This window comes from Squalius cephalus (genome assembly GCF_949319135.1).
Source record: "Squalius cephalus genome assembly, chromosome: 12".
In the NCBI taxonomy this organism is placed as follows: Eukaryota; Metazoa; Chordata; class Actinopteri; order Cypriniformes; family Leuciscidae; genus Squalius; species Squalius cephalus.
This window is the reverse complement of record NC_137133.1, coordinates 1,766,412-1,794,371: the sequence shown is the minus strand read 5'-3', so window position 1 is coordinate 1,794,371 and position 27,960 is coordinate 1,766,412. Positions and strand designations below refer to the sequence as shown.

At 38.9% G+C, this 27,960-nt stretch overlaps 2 protein-coding genes across 6 annotated transcripts in view; one reads left to right on the top strand and one right to left on the bottom strand.

The window, feature by feature from the left end:
* Nucleotides 1-456: 456 nt before the first annotated feature.
* On the bottom strand, nucleotides 457-17,778 carry LOC307168604 (vesicular inhibitory amino acid transporter; the record flags this gene model as incomplete). Its single annotated transcript, XM_079888733.1, has 3 exons — nucleotides 457-894; nucleotides 5,258-5,974; nucleotides 17,548-17,778. The coding sequence occupies 3 exons, from the start codon at nucleotides 17,776-17,778 to the stop codon at nucleotides 457-459; spliced, it is 1,386 nt and encodes a 461-aa protein (XP_079744859.1).
* Nucleotides 17,779-19,292: 1,514 nt separating this feature from the next.
* lama2 (laminin, alpha 2) overlaps nucleotides 19,293-27,960 on the top strand; it is a 250,998-nt gene continuing 242,330 nt past the window's right edge. For all 5 annotated transcript variants that reach the window (XM_079887440.1, XM_079887439.1, XM_079887438.1 and 2 more), the window contains exon 1: nucleotides 19,293-19,516. In XM_079887440.1, coding sequence (XP_079743566.1) covers nucleotides 19,450-19,516 — 67 coding nt within the window. In that variant the 5' untranslated portion in view covers nucleotides 19,293-19,449. The remainder of the gene's footprint in view (nucleotides 19,517-27,960) is intronic.

Below are 27,960 nucleotides of genomic sequence, written 5' to 3'. Positions count from 1 at the left end.
TGATCATGTTGCAGGAGCAAATCTAATTTCATACTGATATTCTCATCAACGCAGAGAGAGAAACACACAAACTGAGGCAGTTATGAAAAAGTGCTGTTCATAATTTAATAGCCTATTAGTTGCTAGCAGTATGTTTATGATTTGTTTTTTACATAAAGTTAACTGACTGTCAAAAGTTGTTTACTGCGCTCCAGAGACAACGAAGGGAATAATAAACACACTGTAGAACAGCATCTCGTGTGCTTTTCATGCATGATTGGCCTGGTAAGTGCCTGAGCAATGAACATGGTGAATTATGACAACACTCGATGCTAGATAACATTTCACAGTCAGATTTGTGGAAGGAAGCAAAGCAGGCTCATTAACCTCCAGACACGGCTCCGTTTAACTTTATTAACAACCAAACACCACCAACCAGAGCAAACGTAACTACAGACACACAGGATTATTTGTAATCTATGTGTCCTCGAAGGCTGTAACCATCCCTTTGATGGAACATATCACCCCTGAGACACTGCAGAAACAGCCCAGCAATAATATCAGTATGTCCACCGCTCTCCGGCTCACGTCCAGCTGAGTCCATTTGAGCTGCAGGTGGAAAAGGGCAGGGAGCAGGAGCGTCATGGCTGCCCCGGTCACGCTGCCCGTGAGGCCCATGAGGAGAGAGAAATGAGGCACGTACAGCGCCATGATGAGGGTGAGGAGGAGGAGAGAGCCACGCAGGAGCAGTGTCCACCGCTCTGCCCCGTCTGCGGATGAGTCCAGCTTCAGGACGCCGGTCTGCAGTATCTCTGCCGCGGCGTAGAACGGCAGAGGGTACGAGAGGAGAGCCTTCGCCAGCAGACACAGGTTCACCCCCGTACGCAAAGCTGTGGGCAGGTTATCTGTTATCACCTAAAATAAAAACAATAGATATATTAAAGTCCACTTTAAGGGATTGTTTACCTGGATAGAAATGCCAGTGGACAGGTGCCAAGCACGGCCGTGGCCACCATGCACTTCCATGATTTGGAAAAAGCAGCTTGGATATTCTGCTAAACACATCATGTTGGAAGTGTATCTATGTTCCCAGGGTTAACATTGTATCTAAATCCCACCCCTAAACCTAACCTTGGGAAGTATTCATTATTTGACATATAAATCAGGGGAACACAGGACCCTGGGAACGACTCCAGTGTAATATGGGTTTAGAACCTGACAAGGTTGAGTAAATAATTTTAATTTCTAACAGGGTGAACTATCACTTGAATACAATGCAAACTTGTACTACAATTAAAATAAAACAGAAAGTTGTATAAAATTTTCATTAGATGAACTACTTTTAAAGGTGCATTGCGCAACATTTCATGTTAAAAATACCCGTTTTTCTAACCCATACATGCTTAAACAATTGCCTGATGGGCTGAATAAGCCCTTCTCTGATCACTGCGATTGCCTCTATAATCCTGTACAGTAAAATAAATAAGAGGGATTCGGGATGGAATTTGAGACTGGGCGTGACGTCATGCGCGTTCACGCTCACCTGGCTATGTCTGGCAGGTTTGTGTATTCGCCGCCATTCTCCGTATCAGCGAAGACAACTCGAGCGACAAAAGTAGAAGATGGATTCAAAGAGACCGGCTTGTAGTCCATTCCAAACCCCAACGCAAACTCCACGTAAGACAAAGACACATGCGTGTGGTCCATGAGCGTGCACACCTCTGGTTGCAGTTTCGCTTGTCGCCAGAGGGGGCATAGTTCTGCAAAAACTCAGAGACTTGCGCAATGCACCTTTAAAGCTGTTGTTAAATAGCTACTATACATGCATGTGATAAATTGTGTCCCACATGATTTACTATACACTGTGCACTTACTCTACGCACCAGGTTTCCTTACATCCAGGAGTATGATTGGACACTCCTGCCCTGCGTAGTGAATTCCATGTTGGCCCAGGCTGGTTTCCCAGCTAACACATTTTTCCAAACGAATCAGTTTTGGTTATGGAAATGTTAAAATGGACAGTTTTCTTGAAGTTACTGGGACGTTTTTTTTTAAGGTTAGAATTATGTTCCTGAAACATTCTTTAAACGTAATTTTTACTAACAACTCAACATTATAGGAACGTTGATTTGTCACATTCCAAGAACATAAAAAATGTCCAGTTTCCTTAATGTTAATAGAACGTAATTTAGTATGATGTTCATGAAACATTCAAACACTTGTTGTTAACAAGTAGAATCACTGAAGGAAAGAGCAACAACAAGAACAGAAACTTACAACTGACTTCAGACACATTGTGCAAAAGAAAAATCTGATTGACATGTCTGTTTCAATAACTATCAAACTGGTTCATGACTGGTTTAAATAATGATGAAGTTGAAGCATTAATGAAGAAAAAAGTAATAAATTCAGCCATTATAATAGAAATATCACTTGTAACATTGAAGAGATATGTGTGAGATCTTTCAAAAACACTACAACCTCTTGTGTAAAAGTTGAGACTCACTTAGACATCAACACTCATCACACAAACCTCAACAATTATGACAATCAAAAAAATATTCAAATATTTTCTGTTGTTGTTGAGTTAGTGTTAGTGTCTAAATAACACCATTAACTTCCTGCTCACAACATGTTTTAGTTTTTCAGAAAGTCTGATTTTCACAATAGTATTACATGGTCAGTAGCACAATATTTAAACAAATTATTAACAAAATACACTTCTGATAAGTGATTAGACTTCAGACTCTTCAGTGAGAGAGACCACTTCACGATGACGTTAATTAACAGTCAACATCATCTAATGTTACTCTGTCTCTTACATAGTAACGCAGGAAACACTGATCACCACAATGGTGACTCTTTCCTTCAGTGTGTCATCATTAATGATCAGTCATCTCTTAATTATCTAATAAACTCCAACACTGCTTCAGTTTAACACTATATAGTGTGGACATATATGAACACTGAGCGGTGTTCATTAAACACATGGGATTTTGCTGTGTAACAACCAAATTTAAGCCATTTTTATTCAAAAAGTGAGAGTTCATAAATGGCTGTTGAGAGAGTGTTTTCATTTGGCTTGGACCCGGACACAGCATTCGATATCTCACGACTTGACAAGCGTGATTATGATTATCATTCCTGGTGAAAAATCCATCATAAACCAACATGAACTCCATGTTGTTCCAGACTGGTTTATGCTATTTAGAGCTGGAATAGTGCTGGTCTTGCTGGTGGACCTGCATAGTCATGCTGTTCTCAAGCGAAACTGTAGCAGGTCCACCAGCAACCAGCCTCCCTTGCTGGTCCCAGCATGCAAAACATTCCTTATGCTGGTGACCAGCAATGCTGGGTAATCAAGACTTTTTAGACCCAGCTACATTACATTCATTTTTATGGTGTACCGTAAAACTTCAAATAATAGCCGAGTCCCAAATAGACGCCTGTCTCTTTTACACGCCTGGTGTGGCTACAGGTTTGGATAAATAAAGGCCGGTCTCAAATAGAGGCCCAGTCTGTTTTTTAGTTTCGGGTTGTATTTAATCTTCTAAAACCCGTCAGATCGTCTGTTTAAGCTAGTCCCATGGAGCAGATTGCACACGCAAGAGAGTCCTGGCATCTGGGCGGAGATGTTAGCGCAAGCATGCAGGCAGAGTTAGCGGAGGCCGAGTTAGCGGAGGCCGGAGAGGGAGAAGTGGAGGAGAGCGAGGAGGAGGAGGAATTCGCCAATGAACTTGTAGTTGAGGATCGCGGTGATGATGATAGTGATGAATATAGGGTCCTTTTGTATCACATGATTGCAGTTGCAGGGCTGCCAACTCTCACGCATTGAGCGTGAGATTCACGCAACTGACACTTTTCACACGCTCTCACGCCACACATCCATTTTCTCACACACAGAAAAATTGCGGAGCAAAGAGGTACTTTTAATATTAAACCAATTCTCAGCTCTTAGATTCCGTCAAATTTATTACGAAATTCAGCGCTTGTAAATGTGACCTGACAGATCGCTGAGCGCCTCAGTTCAAGTGCACGTGAACCGATCATCTGTTACTTTTTTATTTAAAGATGCAGTACAACTTACCAAAAGTATACATAATATCGACCAATTAGTGTTTTTCAACCACGGAAAGAGGTCAATATAACAGCAGGAGAGCAATTATGTCACATAACGTTACATTTACCTCAGGAAAGCCATATAATGACCATAGCATGTTCACTGAATAGAAAAAATAGCTAGAGAGGAGATTTTGCTGAGCACTATATTACATATGTATTATATTTTTACTTATGTCATTAAATAATTGTTATTATAACAAAAACTGCATTATATTTAATTTAATTTGTTATTTTTAACCTTTAATAATACCAGCAGATTGGGCCCTCTATGTTTACAGCATTAGGTGAGATTATTTTTGTAAATAAAATTTAAAATAAACATGTATCCAAATTAGTCAACATTGAATCAAAATCGGAATCAAATCACAAGAATGGAATTGAAATCTTGAATTTTTTGTCAAGCAATAATAAAAACTGTATCCTACCAGTTAGTTACCAAATGTTTTGACAATCACAATTACAGACTCTGTAATTACAGACCCCCCCCCCCCCCCCCCCCCCCACCCCCAAAAAAAAATCTCACTCGAAGCTAAACTCAAAAGTTGGCAGCCCTGCAGTTGTTTTACAGGGTAGCCTTCATTCTTTCTTGTTGATGTGTTTCTGGCAACTAGTTCATAGGCTCGATGGATATTACCGGTAACTTGTATTGCTCACATCGTTTTGTTTTTTTCCGTTAACTGAATGAATTGAGAATATCACCTGAAAATTCGATAATGTCAGCAGTTTTCATTCAAGCAGCTGATTTCTGTAAATGAATGTAAAACTGAATGTATATTGCAGCACAGGGTGAAGTCAGTATATACATCAACGATGATTTGAGACAATGTACACTCATAGAGAATAATGTGTTCGAATTTTAAAGATGTGGCGCTGCGCTTCTCGTCTGGTGTGCGGCGGAAATATAGTAGGCTAATTCTTACATTAACTGATTTGTTAAACACAAACACAGATTTGGTAACCTCCTACTGTCATGCTCATCTCAACACTAAATTAAAGGCCTGTCTCATATAGACGCCTGTCTCAAATACAAGCCGGTGCAGTTCGGCGATTTGGGAAAATAAAAGCCCGGGCTATTATTTGAAGTTTTACGGTATGTAGTTGTAAGCTGGTAATTATAAGTGTAGCCTGCAACTACAGTCATGTGGGATCAGTGCACCTCTTTGGTTTCCTCTCCCCATGTGAGGAAGGCCATCACGGAGAACGCTGTCTTCAGTACACAGGCCAGAGCGTGAGTCCAGTTCATCATGCTGCCGAAGTCTAACCTGTCTGTCATGCTCTCCTCCAACGTAGGCAGATAGATCTGTGATGTGTAGCTAAAGATAATCACCCCCACCGCAACCTGGAAGCCATCAAAGTCCACCGTCACAGCACTCAGTCTCCTACTGGCCCACTGTGGCGACTGACGGAGGCAGTAGCCAATCACAATGAAGGTGATGAGGAACTGGGCCAGCGAGCAGAAGAGGCTCAGACGCGACACCACTCTCAGGTCGTGGATCAGCATGCAGGGGACAAGGATGAGGAAGGTGATGGCGGAGCAGGTCGCCGGGGTCAGAGGCAGGAAAAACAGGCTGTGACACATCAGATTGCTACTGACCACCAAGTATAGGATGCAGGTCATCACGAGTTCCACTACCTGTGCGGCGTTCACAACCTTACCCCCGATGTAAGGGCAGATGTGTCTGCAGCAGGCTTTAGCCACGTCCTCGTAGGTGTGTCTGACGCGGACCGAGCGGCCAGTCTCGTCCTCTTCGTACAGGCAGGACACCAGGATCTTTCCAGTGTAGCTGCAGATGAGTGCGGCTAACACCAGCAACAGCAGACCGACGTACCCGCTCTGCAGAAGAGCGTAGGGCAGACCCAGCACAAACACACCCTGAGGAAACAAAGGCACACATCAGGTCATGATCCTCCTAGACAATGAGGAGATTAACTAGAGAGTCTCCTGCTTCTCAGACCCTGATAATCCCTCATGTCTCCACTAGAATTTATAAAAAGATCTCAACAATGTCTTAAACGGTGCTCATATAAAGTCTGCAATCAAAGTTTAAGATCTCATTTTAAACTTATTTTGGATCAAGATATCCCTTACGAAGAATAAGTATACTTCAAGTTCGTTTTTGTTTTAAATTAAGTATACTTTAGTAAAGTTCAAGTATAATATTTAAAGGATTAGTTCACTTCAAAATGAACATTTTCTGATAACTTACTCACCCCAATGCCATCCAAGATGTTCATGTCTTTCTTTCTTCAGTGGAAAAGAAATTAAGTTTTAATAAAATAAAAATTTCTATACTTTTTAACCACAATTGTTCATCTTGTGCTGGTCTGCGACGCGCCAGGCATTACGTAATCACGTTGGAAAGGTCACGCTGGACTTAGCGGTCTCCTCCATCTGCCTAAGGTCTTCATCTGTGTACTCCGGTTCAAGAAGGTAGGGAAGGGCGAAAAACTCCATCTCATTTTCTCCTCCAACTTCAAAATCGTCCGAGATCATTGTTTTACCTTTTTTGTTAAAGGGCTTTTGTATTAGTCTTCACATGTTCGCTTTGTAAACAATGGGGTGGTACTTCCACCTACGTCCAGCGTGACCTTTCCAACGTGATTACGTAATGCCTGGCATGTCACAGACCAGCACAAGACGAACAACTGTGGTTAAAAAGTATATAAATTTTTATTTTATTAAATGACCGATTGTTTCGCTAGATATAAGACCCTTTTCCTCAGCTGGGATCGTGCAGAGACTTTGAAACAGCATTGATTTGAACTTCAACATTCTGGTTGCCATTGAAGTCCATTGTGTGGAGAAAAATCCTGAAATGTTTTCCTCAAAAAACTTCATTTATTTTCCACTGAAGAAAGAAAGACACGAACATCTTGGATGGCATTGGGGTGAGTAAATTATCAGGAAATTTTCATTTTTAAGTGAACTAATCCTTTAAGTATACTTTTAAGTAGTAAGTATACTTATATCAATGTACTACTTGTAAGTGTACTGTTTCAATACTACTTGGGACTAAATTGGCCCACTTTTAGTGCGTAAAAGTATACTTTTAATTATGCTTTAAAGGAGAACTCCGGTCAATTTTAACATTGAGCTCATTTTTTTGTACATTTGGAGTGCTGTCAATACAGAGAACAACGACAAAAATCGGTGTTGCCTACACCGAGTTATTCTATTTTTAAAATTTGCACCCTGTTGACTTCAATGGGGCAAGTACTAAACCTGCTTTAGCCTCTTAACATCCTTGATGTGTCATTACAAGTGCACAGAAAATGTGAGTGATTCCTTCTGAGTGAACACGAGTGAGTCTGACTGCAGTAGATGTGAAAGAAATGTATAAAAATGATGTTATTTAAGCCAGCGCAAATACCTTTGTTTACATCCTGTTTTTCGGTTGAAGTCCAAAGTAGTCGATTGCAGAGTTCACACGCATAGGTTTAATACCTATGATCACACGCGTGAACTCGGCAATCGACTACTTTGGACTTCAACCGAAAAACAGGATGTAAACAAAGGTATTTGCGCTGGCTTAAATAACATCATTTTTATACATTTCTTTCACATCTACTGCAGTCAGATCCACTCGTGTTCACTCTGAAGGAATCACTCACATGACCTGTGCACTTGTAATGACACATCAAGGATGTTAAGAGGCTAAAAGCAGGTTTAGTACTTGCCCCATTGAAGTCAACAGGGTGCAAATTTTAAAAATTGAATAACTCGGTGTAGGCAACACCGATTTTTGTCGTTGTTCTCTGTATTGACAGCACTCCAAATGTACAAAAAAATGAGCTCAATGTTAAAATTGACCGGAGTTCTCCTTTAAGTGTAACAGTAGTAAACTTTGAGTACACAACTAGTTTACAACAATTTTTTTTTTTGTACTGCAACTATACTACAAGTGAACTTATAGGTATACTGATAGTTTACTAGTCAAATACGTGTAGCACATTTAGTTTATGAAAGTACACTTTAAAGTATACTCCGTAAACTACTAGTTATACTGCAAGTATATTTGTAAGTGTTCTTTTAGTTAACATAACATAATTTATAGTTTACTAGTATTTATATACTATTTTTGCACTTTAAGTATACTACTATATATGTATATAGTTTAGAACTTATATGCTGTTTAATGTTTGATGATCTTCTATCACTTTCTGCTTCTTCTTCTCCTGTGTTTTGATCTGGAGATTCTGTAGTCTTTCAGAAGATGCGTAACAGCACCCCCTACTGTATAACAGTGAAAACATGGATTCCCGGAAAATTCAGTCAATGGTGGGAAAAGTAAATTCCTAAGTACACTACCAGTGGACTAGCCTACACAAAAAATCTGATTCTCAGAATTAGGAACAGATCTGTTTTCTTTATAAATCAATATTTTCAAACAATGTAAGTTTATAAGACTGTATGTAAAGCTATGTGAAAAAAAAGTATTTGTTTAAAATAATTTATTTAAGTAATAATTCATTAAACTTTCAATCAACAGATTTAGTATAAGTATAGGCCAAATATACTTAGACCTTTCTGTCAGTACATGTAAGTCATGTATACTTAAGTGCAATTTTAAGTTTATTTCTGAGAAGGACATAAAGTCTATTTCTGAGAATTACATATATATATATAAATAGATTTAAAGAAGTATACTAATAGCACACTTGAATAAACTTCTTTTTCGTAAGGGATGTTTGCACCAGCTCTGTGATTCAGCACTCCAGTCACATCATGTGTATTTATACAGCACTTTATACTATAGATTGCTGTAAAGCAGCAGTTTTACAGTATTAGACATGAAAAACAGTGTCAGTGTCACTTTCAGTTAGAATTACAGCTTCAGAACTACTATAAAGCTGCTCTCCAGTGTGTTCATGTTTTTACTCACGCCTGACCTTGAGGGAGGTCAGAGCCACAACTACCTATTACATCTCTGTCATGGAAAAATGGTGTTAGCCAGCCAGTGTGAACTTTCCCTGAAATTCCAAATGAAGAATTCCTAATTGTTTTGGCATGCTTCGTTCAGAATGATATCACACCAGTTTATTCTTCGATTTTGCTCTTAGTATATCGTCTTTACTGTAAGTCAAGAGCTGCCTATATTAAGTAAAGCATGAGTATTACTATTGCTCTTAATTGATGTGATCAAACCAACTTATTCTCATTAGAGTTTGTAACCATTTCATGTTTTGGCGAATTGGTGGTGAATTTATTTTAAAGGGCACCTTTTATGCCCCTTACAAGATGTAAAATAAGTATCTGATGTCCCCAGAGTGTGCATGTGAAGTTTTAGCTCAAAATACCCAACAGATCATTTTTTACAGCATGTTAAAATTGCCACTTTTTGGGGGCGAGAAAAACGTTTTTGTGTGTGTCCCTTTAAATGCAAGTGAGCCGCTGCTCCCGGCACAGAGGGCGGAGCTTCAGGAGCTCCTGCTCAACTGTCAGGACAATCTCATCTCATGGAATGATAATATCAGAACAGAAACTTTCAGTAGCAGTGTTCATTTAGACAATACTGCCCACAGAGCCCATTAATATGCTGTATGGAGATGGAACAGGTATACTTTTAATTACAGTTATAATTTATTTGTCATTTTGCTTTTATCCACTAAGTTATTAATACAAGCCTGCTGTAGCAGACCCCATCCGAATGATGGCCAAAAATATACTGATTAGTTTTATGAAGTTTATTGTACTTCACACTAAAGATGAAGCATCCGTTTTACTCCAGAAAATCACTGTAAGAGCTGAATAAACACAGTACGTTACAAGAAGTCCTATCTATAAACTCTCTCTCTCCCTTATATTATCATCAACATACACAGCCAATTACACAGAAACACTTGTTACAACTAACAGTAAATAAATATACAGACCTTTTCAGGGGGTCTTAATAAACTGGTAAACTTTATATCCGTAAAACGACTCAGATGAACTGTAATAAAGTGCGCGTTCTCCCTTCCATTACTGCCGTGACCAGTAACGTTAGGCCTGTTGCAGGGCCGTTTCTAGGCATAGGCAAACTAGGCGGTGGCCTAGGGCGCAAACAGCTGGGGGGCGCCAGTGAGAGCCCCTGCCCCACCAAGAGTTTTTTTTTTTTAATTGATTTTTTTTTTTTTTTATAATGATGCAATGAAACAAATGGAGGTTTGTTTCTTCAATAATGTTGTGGATGTTTGTATTGAATCACTGCATGAACGTTTTGAGACCCTGAGTAAATAGTTGGTAGAAATCTCGCCTAGGGTGCCAAAAAAGCTAGAAACGGCCCTGGCCTGTTGCTCCGGAGACTGTAAGCTTGATCACAAACAGTTGTACTGATCCATCCTCGAGTAACAACAGGAGTAAATGAAGACTGCTATGTTCATTCTTATATCTTATAACAAAACACCTCAATCACTTAGAAGACATTCTTGTCTACAGCTGCTCCGGTGTCGAAACACTGGCGGACTGTGTCCAGCTCACTCAGGGCGGGTCTACGCTAAAACTGCAGTGTCAATCAACAGTCGTGGGAGGGGCCTGTGCAAAGTGACATCACATTGCCCCGAATCTGAGAACGGCTTGTTCTGAGACAGTGCTTATGATTTATGGGGATTTTTAAAAAAGCACTGGGTGGATTTTTATCATTATAGGGTGGTTGTGTACACACACTGCCAACACACATTTATGTTCAAACACCATGTAAAAGTGAATTTTGCATAATAGGTGCCCTTTGAGTCATACAGTGTAATTCATATGTTTACGCCGTGTCTACACCAGACGTGAGCGGCGTAAAGCTTCAAAAGCAAACAGAACACATTATAATCAGTACTGCTGTCTTCACTGGATGTGGCGTGACAGGACAAATTCCTGACCGTAAACTGATTCCCAGTTCTATTTCTGACGAACTTCAAGCGTACTTCAAGCTCTTGCTACTTCTGACATGAAGAACAAATGGTTGCTTTGTCATGTCCAGAGTAGACAGCCTCAAGCTGCTGCGGCATCCCGTGTAGACGTGGTGTTTTTCTCTAAAAATCATACAATTTAGTTTGAATCAAATTGTCTGGATTTATATGAAATCGTCAACTGGTAAAATAGTTATATTTTCTGTTACGTTCCATGGATGTGTATTATGGTAATGTATATTCTGGTGCTGGTGTTTTTCTTCTCTCTCTCTGTGTCTCTCTGCATGTTCTCTGCCGGTTTACCAGGTGCAGAAGAGAGAGAGAGGTGATCGCTCACACCTGCTGCTCATTACTGTGGAGAAGCTGCAGCTCAAAAGAAGCTTAGAGAGGTTACATTTAAACTAATAAAAGCAGCAAAATTTAGGCTTTGAAAAGTGTGAATAAGCACATACATGTAAATATTAGTAAGTCAGTAGTTCAAGTGGTGATTAAAGGACAAATAAAAAAGATGTGGCAGATTCAAAGGAACAAAGAAAGTAAATGAAGATATCTGTTTAAAACAATCCATTAGTTGGGAGTACAGGGTCTGGAGGACGAAATAGAAAAGAGGATAAGGTTATTACAAGAATACGAATAAACAGTTATCTTTACATGATTGGAAAGCATAATAATGGAAAGTGTGAATATTGTGGAGAGGAAGAAGCAGTGGACCATGTTTTATTGCATTGCCAGAAGTATTATTTTTAGAGAGAGAAGTTTTAAAGAATACACCAAGAGAAAATGGAGAGCAAAATATCAGTAATATTCTTTAAAAAAAATTGCAGGTGACAAGGGCTGGAAACTCCTTCTAGAGTATTTAGGATCAACAAGATTATTTAATAGAATTTAAGAATTATAGTTTTTTTAAAGTGGTGGGCAGATCAAGGCTTCGTGGAACACTGAAACAGTTGAAGCAAATGTGGCGTATTTTGTCGAGGCTTCGAAACAATCTGACACCCGTCTCCACGGTGACCCCTAGTGGTCAGAACAGTGTAAATGCAACAAAAACCCATGCCAAAAATAAAAACACCTTTTACAAATCTATTGCAAATTTTTTATTGAAAGTAAAATCTTTCAAATGCAATTATCTAATCACCTAATAAGATTATCAAGTGTCATTATGTTCTTTTATCAATTGACAGGATTTGTTTTGTTTGCTCTATGAATGGCTCAGCTAAAAGGCCAATAAGAGACTATTAACTTCCATTATTCATTGTCTAAATGTCTACAAATGTATAAAACTGATCAGAGATCAGGTAAAACCCACAGACACTTGTTCATTGGTTCTCAGTGACTCCTCATGATTCATGTGTTGACAGAGATTATCGCCCCCAGTAGTGAACCATTGAAATTTCGAAGTGTTTCGAAACAGTTATGACATAATGAAGCCTCGTTTACTGAAATCACGTGACTCTGGCAGTTTGATACACGCTCCGGACCATAGATTCGGAACAAAAGATTTGTAAAGGTTTCGAAGCTTCATGAAGCAGTGTTTTGAAATTGCCATCACTAGTTTTTTATTAGTTGGGTGTTTGTATAGATCCTTAGTCCACACTCCAGATCAGTGGGTGGCGGTAATGCACCCTAAAGCTGTTTGCCAACCGCCAATAAAAACAGTAGAAGAAGATTCAAACAGAAGCTTGCCTTCCAGAGTGCTGTGTCCCTCGCCTGCCTTTTGCTGTTGCACTTTTGCAATGTGTAGAGTTGAGACTGTAAGACTTGGAGAAATTAGAAAATGCCGGGCAGTCTGTTTGAGAAGCGACCACTCCCTGAGAAGACAAAGGACCTTTCTGGAAATTAACATTTGAACTCTCTCTTGTGAAACCATCATTCGAGACGCAAGTCTCACCTAAGCAATCCTAATCTACATCTTTTCCCTTGACCCCCCATTCCCCCATTCCCTCTTTCTATCATGCTGAGAACACCTGAAATTCACCCAAGAATCTATATGGTTTAATGTGAATAATTAGCATACAGTATTACACATGTTTGGTATCATTTGAAATGTCTCAGTGCGACTGGTACAAAGGTCTCATTCCCAAAGTAGTAAAACAAAAGGTAATAAGGTTTTTAAGAGTTTAGAGATAATTGTCACACAAAGGAGGGTTGGTCTTCCAGGCAAATGGCCTCCTGCTCTCGAAAGGTGTAAACTCTGAATGCAAATTCTCATTGTTAGCAAATGTTTCCATGGGAAAAGAAGTTTCTGTCTATATAAAGAAATGCAACAAGAGGCTCGGGGCGATTCTGTACCTCAGATCAGCCCGTAATGCTGAGACTCTCAGCGTCATATACTTTCTAATGTCGGGTTCGCATCTCTTCTCTTTATTCCAGAGCATTTGATGTTTTGTATTGATTATCTTTGAACTGATTATGTAATTGGCATGATACTTATACCTGACATAATAAATTGTAAACATTTGATTTTATGGACTCTGACATTATTTTCAGTAAAGAATAGTCAAACATTCGCTAACATTTAATGATGCACAGATATCATTAAAACCTTTTAATTTATGGAGTCAGATGAAATAACGAGAAAATACATACGAAAAAATTACTTTGCCACGAGGAAAGACAGTAACGCGCAGAAAACCTTCACCTACTGATCGGCTGCCTCCATTGGGCCGATTGAGCTGGGCTTTACAAGACTGTGTGATATTCTCACTAAGTTAAAGCCTATTGTAGCCTATAGAGGTCTACCATTAGTGCTCATTGTTGATTCTACCTTCATATGCTCAAACGCGCTGGAAGCTGTAGTTCTACCAGAAAGACCCGGGAGGCAAAATGACGTAACAAAGCATAAATTTATTAACAGCTCAGCTAGTTTTGTGTTATAAAGTTCTTTGGCGTAGGCCCTGTCCGTAGCTCGCAATCCGAGGGTAACAGAATCTGAATCTGAATTTGTTTTCTTTTGGTAGTTTAAGTAGTTTTACTCCCTAATTAGTCAGAGGGTACTTTTGCTTGTTATTTTGGCGTTACCCCCTCCTGAAGTCTGCGTTGCTTCCTTTTGATTTACTTTGTCAATTATACATATTTTATCGATAAATCTTTGTAAATTGAATGAGTCTGTTGTGCGGGGCAGGGGATGGGCACACTCCCTCACCCCAGATCTTTTTATTTATATTTTCACTGTTTATTCCTTTACCCTAGACAAGCTTTACACCTGGGATGTAACATTTCTCATGAGATCAGGTTGGATCAAACACCTAACATTCAGTTTGATCGTGTGCATCTTCCTGCAGTGTTTTTCCTCCAAACATGAAAGATTCCTCAAATCAGGCCAGCAACATTCACATTTTGGTTTTATTGTTACTCTTATTTGTTACTTCTCCTAAATCAGTCCATCCATCCAGTTGTCCTCTGTAGGGTCACAGGGATGCTGGAGTCTATCCCAGATTCTCAGACTGAAGGCAGGGAAACTCCTTGGAAGGATGGCCAGTCCATCACAGGACTAACACACACAGACTACTCCTAAATCATTCTATGATAAACGAGAGGCAAAGTTGATACGTGAATGAACCATAATGGAGAACTCCATTATGCAATGAAAAAGCAAATTCTGAGCACATACAGGGGTTACGCTTGTGTCATCCGCATATAAAGACGACTAGGAGAGATTTTACAAACACACACACACACACAGCTGTGAGAAAAACACAGTCACAGCCGTACAGCAGATGGGAGTAATGAAATCACACCCTCTCACACACCCCTCCACTAATGAAGTCACAGTCATCTCTAAAGAGGCGCTAAGTGACAGATATTTTATCTTGACTGTAATTGTTTGTAAATTGCTTTGTGTTAGACACAATGAATAAAGATACAACACTGCATTCATTTCCTCTCAGGGTCCTAATGACTGTATCTCTTGTGAACAGACGACAGCTCATCATCCACACACACACACACACACGAAAGAGAGAAAGAGGAGTCCAGACTCTAGTGAGCTGCCGACCCAGACAACACTCAAGCTTCAGAAACACACTTCTGACGGCTGCACCAAATGTTAGCTATGTTGGCCAAAACTCTGCTTGTGTTGCACTGTGACAAGCTCTGTGAATAAGATGGCAGATGGGGTCAAAAGTAACAAATACAAATTTATTTCATTCATTAATTATGCATAACAATTTGTGTTTTTTTAATGCTCATTGGGGAAACATAATTAGTTTAGCAACACATGTAGATGTCAAGCACAGGGAGGTCTACAGCACCTGGAGAGAGCTATCCATTAGCATTCCCATTCGTCTCAATGAGATTTATTTTCCCAAACCAGTTAAGCGCAAATTCCACCCTGAGCATAACCAACTGAACCTTGACCTCCTGGTCAAACTCTACTGGAGTCAACCAACCCGATCTCACAACCAATTCGTATGAATTTTACGAGGTGGCTAATTCGTACGAATTCATACGACCTCACTTGTACGAATTTGTAAGATTTTTGGTAAATTGTACATATTTTACGAGTTGCCCAATTTGTATGAATTCGTACGAATGACCAAGCCCTGCCTAAACCTAAACCTAACTGTCACTTGGGTTTAGACAAATCGTACAAGTGAGGTTGTACGAATTCGTACGAGTGAGGTCGTTCGAAATCATATGAATCAGCCACATTTTACTCACTCGTAAGAATACGTTCGAATTGGTCGTGAGATAGCGTTGAGTCAACCGAGAGTCAAATCTCCTGTGTGTTTAACGTGAGGAGCAGAAGAGTGTTTGTGCAGACTTCAGTGGGATGCTACCTTAGAAGATAGCAGACAGCGAGGGTTTGTCAGAGGAAAGATAGATTCACAGAGAGTGAGACAGATGGGTGAAGAGGGAAAGAGAGGCACATTACGCTCTAAAGTAAAGCAGAAGGATGAATTAAACAAGCTCAAGCAGCAATAACGAGCAGTGTGATCATTAACAGCTCTAAATATTACCCTCAGCCTCAAATGGGAACGAGCAGATGAGGTAATGGGGTGTCATTCACATAAACAAGGATTTATGCTGCTATAAAGTAAATAAGGCATATTCAAACGCACACAAACAGTCATGCAATCACTCCAAGCATGCAGGATCTGAGGGTAGAAAACTGGCTGATGATCGTTTACTTAACATTTTAATTTAGGAGCATAACATAACACTTCCCAAACACTTCACACTTCTGAGAGAAGCATTTCAGCCAAAAAACCTGCATCTTCATCATAGCTATACTCTAGTTTAGATACTTTCCTTATATCCCATTGCCTAAAACAAGAAACTATTTGCATTTTTGATGTATTCATAATAATGAAGTCTTGTTATCTTGGATAATTGCTTCACAAGTAAATTCTTGTTTTAAAAATGTGTAGATATTCCATATTGTTTTCTTGCAAAATCAGTGTTTGTCTGGCGCAATTAATGTTGCATTATTACAGCTCACAAGAAGCAGGTGGTAAACAGACTTTAATGTTTATTTGTGTTTTCCGCTGATGATCGATGACAAATGTATGAGTGTTCTGAGCAGTTATTATATTCAGATCTGATTGCGGTGAGTGTGTGTTGGCAGTGCGCTGATGCAGTAAGTGTGCGAGATCGTGTTGGTCTGCTGCATCCTCAAAACCCAACACTCAGATTAATCTAGCCTCTTTTATTTTGGCACCGATATCTGATTTACATAATTCATTTTCTGAATCGGCTGCTAAAACAACACAGACAGCATGTGCAAATACGTGACACTCCCAGCAAGAGTAATTCATTTTTAGTGTGTTGTGGTGTGTGTACATTACCTGCACATTAGCTTAGCAATATTCCCAAGAACTTATCATTGCATTTTTTTATACACTACCCGTCCAAAAAAAAAAAAAAAGTCACTGTTTGGATTTAAACGGGCAAATACTTAAGGGTCTATGATTAGATCATTATTGCAGTGATTATCATGTTTCTAGCATTTTATATGTTTGGCATCAGTTCTTCTAACCCTAATTGATGGAGTGTGTAGCTTTTTCTTTCTTAAACAACCATCATGGCCATATTCCAGCATGACCATATCAAGATTCATCCGGCTCAGATTGTGAAAGAATGGATGTGAGGAGCATGAAGAAGCTTAAATTCACTGAAAGTCTTTGAGACGTGCTGGAGGAGACTTTACAGAGGGATGGACTCTTGCATTGTCCATACATGATCTTGACCAAAAACTGATGCACCTCTTGAAATAAATGTTGTGATGTTACTTCCATCAAGAGGTGCATCAATGTTTGGTCAAGATCTTGTACTGAATAAATCTTGACATTGTCATGCTGGAATATGGCTATGATGTGTCTTCATACATGGTTGATTAGGAAATGAAAAGCTACGCACTCCATCAATTAGTGTTAGAAGAACTGATGCCAAACAATAACATGCAAGAAACATAATAATCACTGCAATAATGATCCAGTCATAGAATCTTAAGCATTTGCCTATTTAAATAGCAACTTTTTTTTTTTTTTGGCCGGGCAGTGTCGTACCAATGACAATATGCTTACAGATATGTGATGCAGGTCTGAGTGTGTGTGTGTGTGTGCTCACCTGTATGGCATTGGTGACGTTCCAACCCGCCTCCCATGTAGTGATTTTCGTCCGTGTGCCGGGAGCGCCGTCCTCCAGGTTTTCTGGACTAGAAGCCTGAGAGTCTCCATACGTCTGAGCCAGCTCATCCCTGTCCACCAAACCTCGGTTCTCCTCAGCATCCGCACAGAAGCGCTTCATCCAGAGAGCCTCCGCATGGGTCTTCACCCACGAAAGCTGGAAACGGGACATTGCTCAGCCACTCAATGAGGAAAGAGTGCACAGGAGAGCAAAACTGCTTGGCTTTCACACCTTTACTTCACACGAAGTGTCTCAATCCCGCCAAACTCAACTGACATCCATCAGGAATGTGGTAGTGTCCGGCCGGATGTCAGTCTGAGCACTGCGAGTGCATAACCGAGATCCGGGCCATCGACCCTGTGAGGAGAACCTGGCTTTGCATCCATTTTAAATTGGGCAACAGCAACACAAGAGTGCGGACGACTGACAGGCCAATGAACTGAAACATTATAATCACTGACAGTGTGAGTTTGCCTATAGATGTCTGTTTGGAAAAGGTCATGCTTTCCGTTTTGTCCAAATGAGGACTGTCTGCTTTTGGTGAATATGCAGAGGAGACCAAATCTGTGAGTCCAACACTAGAGGGAGCAGAGGAAGTCCAGAAACGCCTGAACGCAGAGCTCAGCTCATAATGCATGGGGAAAGATCTGTCCAGAGACTGTGAGTTACACTGAATCTACTTGAACACATGCTATTCCTCCAAAAACTGTCCCAACTAGCCTAACCGAGTCTGAGCAAACAAGCTCATATGGAAAAATCGTGCTGATTTGTGGAGGGTTTGTGAGCTCCCCTCCCAGCATGCATCACAGCTTGAATACATTATGCACTTATTGGATTTAGTTTTCTGTTGTCTCATCCCTGTTGTTGAAAATTAGTTCATTAGTTCAACGCATTCTTACATCGTTCTAAACCTGCATGACTTTCTTTCTTCTGTGGAACTAGAAATATGCTTTGGCCACTCTTTACAATACACTAACAAGGACCTTTTCAGCTTCATAAATGTTATGCAATTATCATAAAAGAGATCCATGTTATTATAGCTCTTTGTTAATAGTATTTAATGATTTGTTTTTTATTTTAGAATTTTCACATTTAATCATTAAAACTATTTTGCAACACAAAACAATGCAAAAAAGAGTGGGAAAGGCAACATAAAATGTCAAAAAATAATAATAATTTTACAAACTTTTTTACAGCTGTGTTACATAACTGCAGATTGCAGTTGTATACTGTAGCTGACAAAATTGTATTTAGCTGTTAATTTCAAAAACAGTAACACAACATATTTTACTTTATGATGCTGCCAGTTGTTTACCATTTTTTTATTTTTCTTACAGGATTATTTTTTACAGTGCTGAGAGTGTCTACACTTTAAAGTGCTGCTTGGTGTTATTTGGCTAGTAAACAGAACATTTATTTCATTATAACTAAAACATAACATAATAAAAACTATGCCAGAATGGGTAACAGGGATACCAATTTATCCAAAACTGGGAACAAATGTAATTTGTTGAATAAAATAAAGTAATTTGAGCCACTTAATCAATTAAAAATATATGGAGTTCAGAATATATTTCAATATTTATCCCTTATGTTGATTTTAGGGATTATTTCTGCAGATAGAGAGATGATACTGTAGAAGTTTTCCTGGAGAGGAAACGCAGAGGAATGTGATCTCCGGACGGGACGCCCCCTCCTCAAAGCGCCCGGGATAGGAGGGCTCTGCCAGACCAGCGTCCCAAACTGCCCAAACTTCCCAAAGTCACTGGAGGAGTTCCTGAAGGATCTTGGACTGCTCCTGGTGTTCGACCGAGCGCTCATGAACAACAGGCAGATTGGGACATGAACACACCTGGTTTTCTCGTGCTCGTCGGGCTGCTATGGCGGAGTTGTGGAGCTCAGCAGAGAGGTGAGTGGATCTACGGATCTCGTGTGTGTGTGTGTGTGTGTGTGTGTGTGTGCGCGCGCGCGCGCGCGAGCAACCAGCGGGAGATGAGCGCGCATTACGCGTTCTCCGAGTTCATGTGGCGATTTATGGCAGATTTTTGTTTCATAGTGAAATAAATGGCTCTGTAATCCGGTCCACTGGCAGAAATCAAACGATGCTATTTGTTTTCGGTGTGCCCAAAATTTTCTACTGATAAGATATTGCATCGAATATTGCATCGAATATTTAGTGGACAGTAGGCTATTTGTTGTTTGTTTAAAACCCGTTAAATCATCATGACATAATAATTAATTATTATTTGGTTTGCTCTGTGCTTTCTATTCAACCCTGTTATGCTGTGACAATTCCCCTTTTAAAGTAGATTCTCTTCCCTCTTAAGTAGTATTTCATTAGTACATTTAATGCATGCTGGTTCATTTTCTTATGAATTACTGTGAGCAAAATGATGCTGACATAACAGTAATGTACTGCTCTTGTTTTACTGCGAATTTACATTATGAAGTTGTCTTTAACCATCTCACTGTAAGAGATTATATTGTTTATTACTGTAATTTTTTGAAGTCACTGTAAAAAAATGACTAAAATTTACAGCAACTTACTGGCAATTTTGGTTGCCAGTAAGCCTGTAAATTTTACAAGTTTACCATAAATCATAAACTACAATTAAACTGTAAAAATACAGCACACCTGTAAAAGCAGCAAACCAAGAGCAGCTGTGAATTTACAGTTCTTTACTGTAATCTTTACAGTATGAATTAAAACCTGTGTAAACTCATTTCATATTTATACTGTGATCTTATTTCATTTGAGTCCACTAAAAAAAGAATGTTTCTAAAAAATAAAATTAATTTAAATGAGTTTACAAAACATCAATTTAACTCAATCCTCTTGCAGATAATTGTTAGTCAACAACAGCACACATGCATGAGACGAAGAACTTAACAAAAAGATCATAAATGCATCAGCAACTACACAGTCACTGCCTTTATATAAAGCAGCATGCAGCAAAATACCAGTGTTCCTCTGCTCATCCTGGACTGAAGCTCTTCAACACAGTGATGACCCACAAAACTCAACAGAAACGCTTTAAATCCCAACAGAACATTAAACACTTACAGATCTCCACTATATCAATATGTGCAAAAACACATGAAATAACACTTCATTTCAACATTTACTCTCATGAGGAGTCATTTACATAAATATATATTCACATTTATGTTCACATAAGCATGCACAGAAAATAACTTATTTTGTTTAGTAAATTTGACTTAGATTTTACAGTAAACTACTGACTTCCAGACACAGTCAGATGAAATCAACTGAAGAGAAAGACATTAAATCACTGAAGATCTCAGGAGAGGAGGATTAAACAACTCCACAAACAGCATTACCAGCTTCACTTATTAACAGCAAAATTAACAGAGGTTTAGATGTTGATGATTTATTGTTTAATGTGTAGTCATCATGATGTTGATCAGTGTTGGCTTTAGTTGGGCTCTTGCCCTTGACATTCGAACATTAGTTTTTCTCTGGCTGCTTTACCTGTGTGTTTATAAGGCAAAATAGTTATAGCAAAAAAGCCAAGAGAACACTAACCTGATGACTATGGCTGCGTATTGATGATGGCATCAATAGAGCTTATAAATCAGTAGCACCTCATTTTATCCAGAGTTTAAACTCTTATTGTGTGGGTCTTTCCATATGATTGATTAAAGGTCCTGTGACTTTATATATATTTTATAATTTGAACAATTTAAAAAATATTATGCATAGAAAGTTTCAAAACACCATGTTATATCTCACACACAACATCAACAATCTTCATATGAATCTCAACAATGGCGACACTCAAGTGAAAAGCTTCATGTCACAGACAGTGCATGCTGGGTACCACCATAGTACAGAACTCCCAGCATGCATTGCAGCATGCATAAATTATGCAGCTGAATTTTCTTATTTTCTTTTTTTCTTACCATGTGCTTTATTTGTGTTGTTGTTTTTGATGTGACTTTTTAGTAGCTTGATTTGTGATGTTCAGTTCAGTTGTTCTGAATATTTTGTTTGTCACCATTGTTGAAGTTCATATGCTGATTCTTGATATATGTGTGTGTTTCAAAAACTTGAAAGGTTTTGTGAATCATGTGAATGTACATTTAAAACCCAAATTACCTGACAATATCACGACTGAGTGAAGAATGCTGTAGAAACACAAGACTATTACAATCAATAAAGTGAAATCTATAACATCCTCACCATCATAATCATCAGATCAGCCACTAGATGTTGATAAGGCTGACGCAACCATACACATCTGATTTTATTTTTTACTTGGCTTTTATTGCCATAACAAATTTGTTTTATAAAGACATGGTTTTAGCAGCCAGAGAAAAACTAATGTTATATAAATCAAGAGTCAAGAGCACAACTAAAGTAAACACTGATCACGATCATGGTGACTTCAAATCTAACATCTAACCCTCTGTTATTTCTCAATAAGTCTGATTATGACAGAAATAAAGTGAAGCTGGTAATGCTGTTTGTGGAGTTGTTTAATACTCCTCTGCTGAGATCTTGAGAGATTTAATGTCTTTAGTTCAGTTGATTTCATCTAAGACTGTCTGAAGTCAGTTGTTTATAGTCAAATCTCACAGTCAAATTTCCTAAACAAAAAAAGTCAAATTATATGAATTACTTTATGTGATTATATGTGTTTTTGCACATAGTGATATAGTGGAGATCTGTAAGTGTTTAATGTTCTGTTGGGATTTAAAGCGTTTCTGTTGAGTTTTGTGGGTCATCATTGTTGAAGAGCTTGAGCTTCAGTCCAGGATGAGCAGAGAAACACTGGTGTTTTGCTGCATGCTGCTTTATATAAAGGCAGTGACTGTGTAGTTGCTGATGCATTGATGATATTTTTGTTAAGTTCTTCAACTCATTCATGTGTGCTGTTGTAAACTAGTAGGATTTAGTTAAATTGATGTTTCTAGTTAACTCATTGAAGTATTTTTCTTAGTGGACTCAAATGAAATAGCTCACAGTATAAATATTTAATGGCAATTGACCAATCAATTTCCTCAAATGAAATGAGTTATCTCAGGTTTTAATTCAGTGCATCATTAATAACAGTAACATACTGTAAAGATTACAGTAAAGAACTGTAAATTCACAGCTGCTCTTGTTTTGCTGCTTTTACAGGTGTGCTGTATAATTTTACAGTATAATTGTATGATTTATGGTAATCTTGTAAAAATTTACAGGCTTACTGGCAACCAAAATTGGCAGTAAATTGCTGTAAATTTTACAGCAATTTGTTAGAGTGTAATGGTGATTATTGTTTCATTAGCTTGGGATCTAGCCAAGTCAGAAGTGTGACAAATGAAAACATTTGTTAAAACAATGACAAGCTAGAATTTAAAATAAGCTAATTGGCTGATTTTAAGTTAGTCAAACTATGCTATTATTAGCACTTAAAGATTTACCAATATCTTATTTCAAATTCATAATTGTTTGTAGATGCCGTCTCTAACAGCCTGACACATGAGCGGTGATCTGCCTTCAGCTTTCTAAAACAAGCACTCAAAGCTTTCTTCATGCAGAACCCTTGAGGAAAATCAATGCAGGGCCCATGCAGTGGCCTTTACAGTAATATCACGGCGCTTTATGCTTTAATGTTTCATTTCTTCAATGTCTGAATCTTCCAGAGATGCTTGTATGAATGATATTTGTTTCGTGTTTAACAAAGCAGAGGCGATTAACACAAAAAAAGGTTTTCGTGAAGCATCTTTCATCTTTCTCTCAGCTCTGTGTATGTAAGTAAGTTGAGTAAGTGTGCACATTCACATTCGTTGTGCCATCAGCAGGTGTGTGTGTGTGTGTGTGTGTGTGTGTGTGTGTGTGTGTGATGTTGGGAGTATTTTTAGCAAAGGAACAGAGGAACGCAGAGTCAGTATTCTCTGGATTCTCTCACTGATGACACAGAAAGAGTGTTTGGAAATGGAGGTGATGCTGAAAAGAGCGCATTGGTCACCGTGAGAAGGTCAATAACTGTCTGATAGTGTTCCTGCAGATCAATACACTACCAGTCACAAGTTTACAGTCATGAAGATTGATTTATGTTTCTGAAAGAAGTCTCTTCTGCTCACCAAGGCTGCATTCATTTGATCAACAAAAAAAAAAAACAGTAAAAATTTTGAAATATTATCACAATTTAAAACATCTGTTTTCTATGTGAATAGTAAAGTGTAATTTATTCCTGTGATCAAAGCTGAATGTTCAGCATCATTACTCCAGTCTTCAGTGTCACATGATCCTTCAGAAATCACTCTAATATGATGATTTGATGATCAATAAACATTTATGATTATTATCAATGATGAAAACATTTTATTTTTCAGGATTCTTTGATGAACAGAAAGTTCAAAAGATCAGCATTTATTTGAAATAGAATCTTTTGTAACATTATAAATGTCTTTACTGTCACTTTAAGAATTTAATTTGTCCTTGCTGAATTAAAAAGTATTAATTTCTCAGTGACCCCAGATATCCTGAACGATAATGTGGATGGATTGAGAGAGGGAGAGAAAAGCATCTTTGTGGCTATTATGCACGTTCAGGCTTTGTCTCTGTAATACCTCTGTCAGAAAAAAGAGAAAGATTTCAGAATGCTTGAGGAGGAAAATCAATAGGTAATTCCACAACGCCGCCAATGAATGGCCCAGACCGATCGGGTCTGACTTTATCCTGGTCACCGCTGATGAACAGATGCAAAAGTACGCTCTGATGGATTGTTTTCAATGTTTTACCGATTGCTTGACGTTGATTTGCCTGCAACACGAATGGCCTCTGGGCTTATTTATGTTTGAGCAGAGAATGCTTTGAGTGTAATGACAGAGAGAGAGCTGGGGAGATTAATGTGGTTTGATATTTTCAACACTCTTCTGTTGGAGGCAGCGTGTGGTTGATGGGGTTGAGGTGAACTGCTCCATATTTTACACACTGCAAATGTAGAGTTTCATTTGTTCTCTGAAGTACCCAATGCTCTCTGACAGAAAACAAACTGTGCACAAATACTTGCACAGCTTGTCACTGGAGCAGAACCTTTAAAAGATCACCTCTGCACATTATTTACCCCTAAACGCTGCATATTAGTACCTTACTCAAATGTGCACATAAAGCCTGATGATATTTAGAAATAGAATAGATAATAGAAAAATATAATGTTTTAATGTCAGAGGCCCAAACAGAGCAACACTCTAAGCATTTTGCCGCAGATGCTGATATTTATATGGACAAGAAAAATAAAATTCTGGTGCTTGTAACGTAAATCAATGAGATCTTTATAACAATATAAGAGATACTTGCATAAAATGCATATAAATATCAATATGTGCCAATAATGTCTTAGTAATATGATATTTAAATGCTTAGTTTTATGATTAAAGCTCTGTAGTTTTAAATCATATAATGCAATGCAATACAGAACAGAACAAATAAACCTTCCTCAAAAGCCGGATTATATTTGATACATATGATTTTTTTAATATAATAAATGATGTCTGGATGATCAAGTAAACCTCAGTCGCTTCAGTCCAGGTGAAATATTATAACAATATCAAAGTTATTCTTGCGTTTCCTGGATAAATCAGGTCAGATTGACACAGAAAGACTCGTGAAGCTCGAGCTGAAGGAGGACGCTTGTACAGTTACACTGAAAGACTTTTACTAGATAAAACAGTCTAAACTATCAATCAGAGACAGGAGAACTGCAGGAGATGCAAAGTCTTGATCATGTTCAGGCCTTAGAAATATTCGCATCAAATATAATACTGCATGTTTTATAGGGTTAAACTACAGTGAAGCGTTTAGGGGTAAATGAGGTGTCCTTCTGGTCCTGGGACAAACTGTTGTACCCTCAAAGGTCTTTTGCACAAAATGTTCTGTAATGACTCTCTTCTTCTCAAGATCCATTTTGCGTGATGCATCATTATCAGGTTTTTCAGATCAGTGTTTGGTTCCTGGGTACCAGAACATTTTACCCTGGTAATCCAGAGTTCTCGCGAGAGCACAAGTTGAATTTGCTCAGCGAGTGACTCTGGCATCGAGTAATGATGCTCATTAACTATGCCCCTCGATCCGAGCTGCACCAATCACAGCGGGTTATCAGATATAGGCGGGCCAGAGGCGAGATGACGACAGCGCTGTGACGGCGAAGTCATTAGTAAACATTGTAAGATGGCTCTGGATGAACACCAGTAGTTTGAAACGGCTTTGGCCGCTACAATGAACGAGTTAGACTTGGCCTTTTATCTAAAAGAGGAACAGAAGACGCCGCTCGAATCATTCCTTTGCAAGATGCACGTTTTTGCTGTTTTGCCGACCGGATACGGCAAGAGTCTAATCTACCAGTTAGCTCCGCTGGTAGCTAAGCGTATGGGGCTTTATTGTTGTGATTGGTCGTAGTGTTATCCAATTGCGTGCAGTGAGATTTTCAAATGCATGCTTGGTGCCGCCCCTTGAGCTGGCCGAGCTTCATTAGTCAACGCCAGACCATTAATCTTTCAGATTTAGGTCTGGATTTCCAGGCTAAGAACATTTGTGCTTTTCTACAGAACAAGAGGAAAAAAAAAAATTCTTTGACAGACAAAAACAGAAACAGTTTAAAAATGATCATTCTGTCATCATTTGCTCACCCTCATGTCACTCCAAACATGCATGACTTTCTTCTGTTCCTCATGTCTTCAGAAGACTCGTGATCTAGAGCACATGTTGAGCATATGTCCTGACTTTACTGGAGCTTTACAGCTTCTGTCCTCATTCCAGACGTTCACTGTGTGTTAAAGTTTCACAGAATAGACTATTTCTTTCAGAATGCACATTGGCTCGGGATATTAACGCACTCTTCATTGAGGAATGAACTCTACAGTATGAATGCAGTGTTGGCCAGTAAGCTGAGTCACATATGAAGTGATTGAAGGATCCTGACCTTTGACCTCTGCCTCACGCAGGGGCCGCATTAGAGTCATATGGGGGGGAAATGAATTACCCTGACACACACACACACACACACGCACACACACCATCATCAATGTTTTCATAGGTGGCTTGTTAAACTCCCAAGATTCATAAACTCTCCAGGAAGTTCCTCTTTTCTTCTTTTGATGCTCCGCTCCGTTGTTCCCCTTCCCTGCATGCGTCTCTCTCTCAATCTTTGATGATGTATCCAGTTTCTTTCCGTTTCTTCCCTGTATCTGTCCATCTGTGTGCTGACTCACTCACTCTCTCTCTCTCTCTCTCTCTCTCTCTCTCTCTCTCTCTCTCTCTCTCTCTCTCTCCTCAGAATAAAGCAACTAAATGAGTCAGCATGAACTATAATGGGTCTGGTACATTATTAGACACTGTTTGAATGAAGAAGTTGCAATTTAGTACATTTAACACCAGTTAAATTGATTATCTATTATAACTATATATATATATATATATATATATATATATATATATATATATATATATATATATTTTTTTTTTTTTTTTTAAGATTCAATAGTCAAGTCAAGTCAGCTTTATTTCTATAGCGCTTTTTACAACACAGAGTGTTTCAAAGCAGCTTTACAGAGATAACAGGAAAATAATGCGACAAAGTTTGTTTCTAGAAGAAAATAGTGTCACAGTCCAGCTTAAGTAAGTTCAGTGATGGTTCATTTTTGTTGTAAAAAAGTTAATTTAGTTAATTTATATATATATATATATATATATATATAGCCGCTCTGGAGTAAACCATGATGTCGTCGTTCAGCTCAGTTCAGTTCTCTGGTGTCAGTGCAGGAGATCAATATTATTGTTGAATATTAAATTAAATGTTACATTTAATGTCTCCAACTAAGCAAGCCAAAAGCCAAAGGCAACAAAGGTGAAAAAGGCAACAGTGGCGAGGAACCAAAACTCCATCAGGGGCAGAATGGAGAAAAGACCTTGTGAGAACCCAGGCTCAGTCGCTCAGTTCTCCTCTGGCCAACGAGAGAACAGTGTGTGATTATGATTCAGGAGCATTACAGGTCAGAAGTCAGATTGGTTTGGAAAAATCAGAATATTATCCAGTTCATCTGGTTGAAGATCGGAGTCACGCCGGTATGGAGATGGGTTTGTTGAGGATCAGTGCCGATGGCTATCGTGTCGATGAGTCCTTCACAGGGGAGAGTCTAGTTAACACAATCTCTGCTGGCACTTCAGGGATGCGTTGTGGTCGTGTCTAGGCGCAGGATTTAACGAGTAGGGCTGTCACTTTACGTTCGAAAATCGATTGCACAATCGAAAACGAAAATAGGGAATCGATTTTAACGCCTTCTCTCGGAGCGCGTCCAGCTCGTCACGATACACCCGCAGCGAACGCGCGTCACACAGCGACT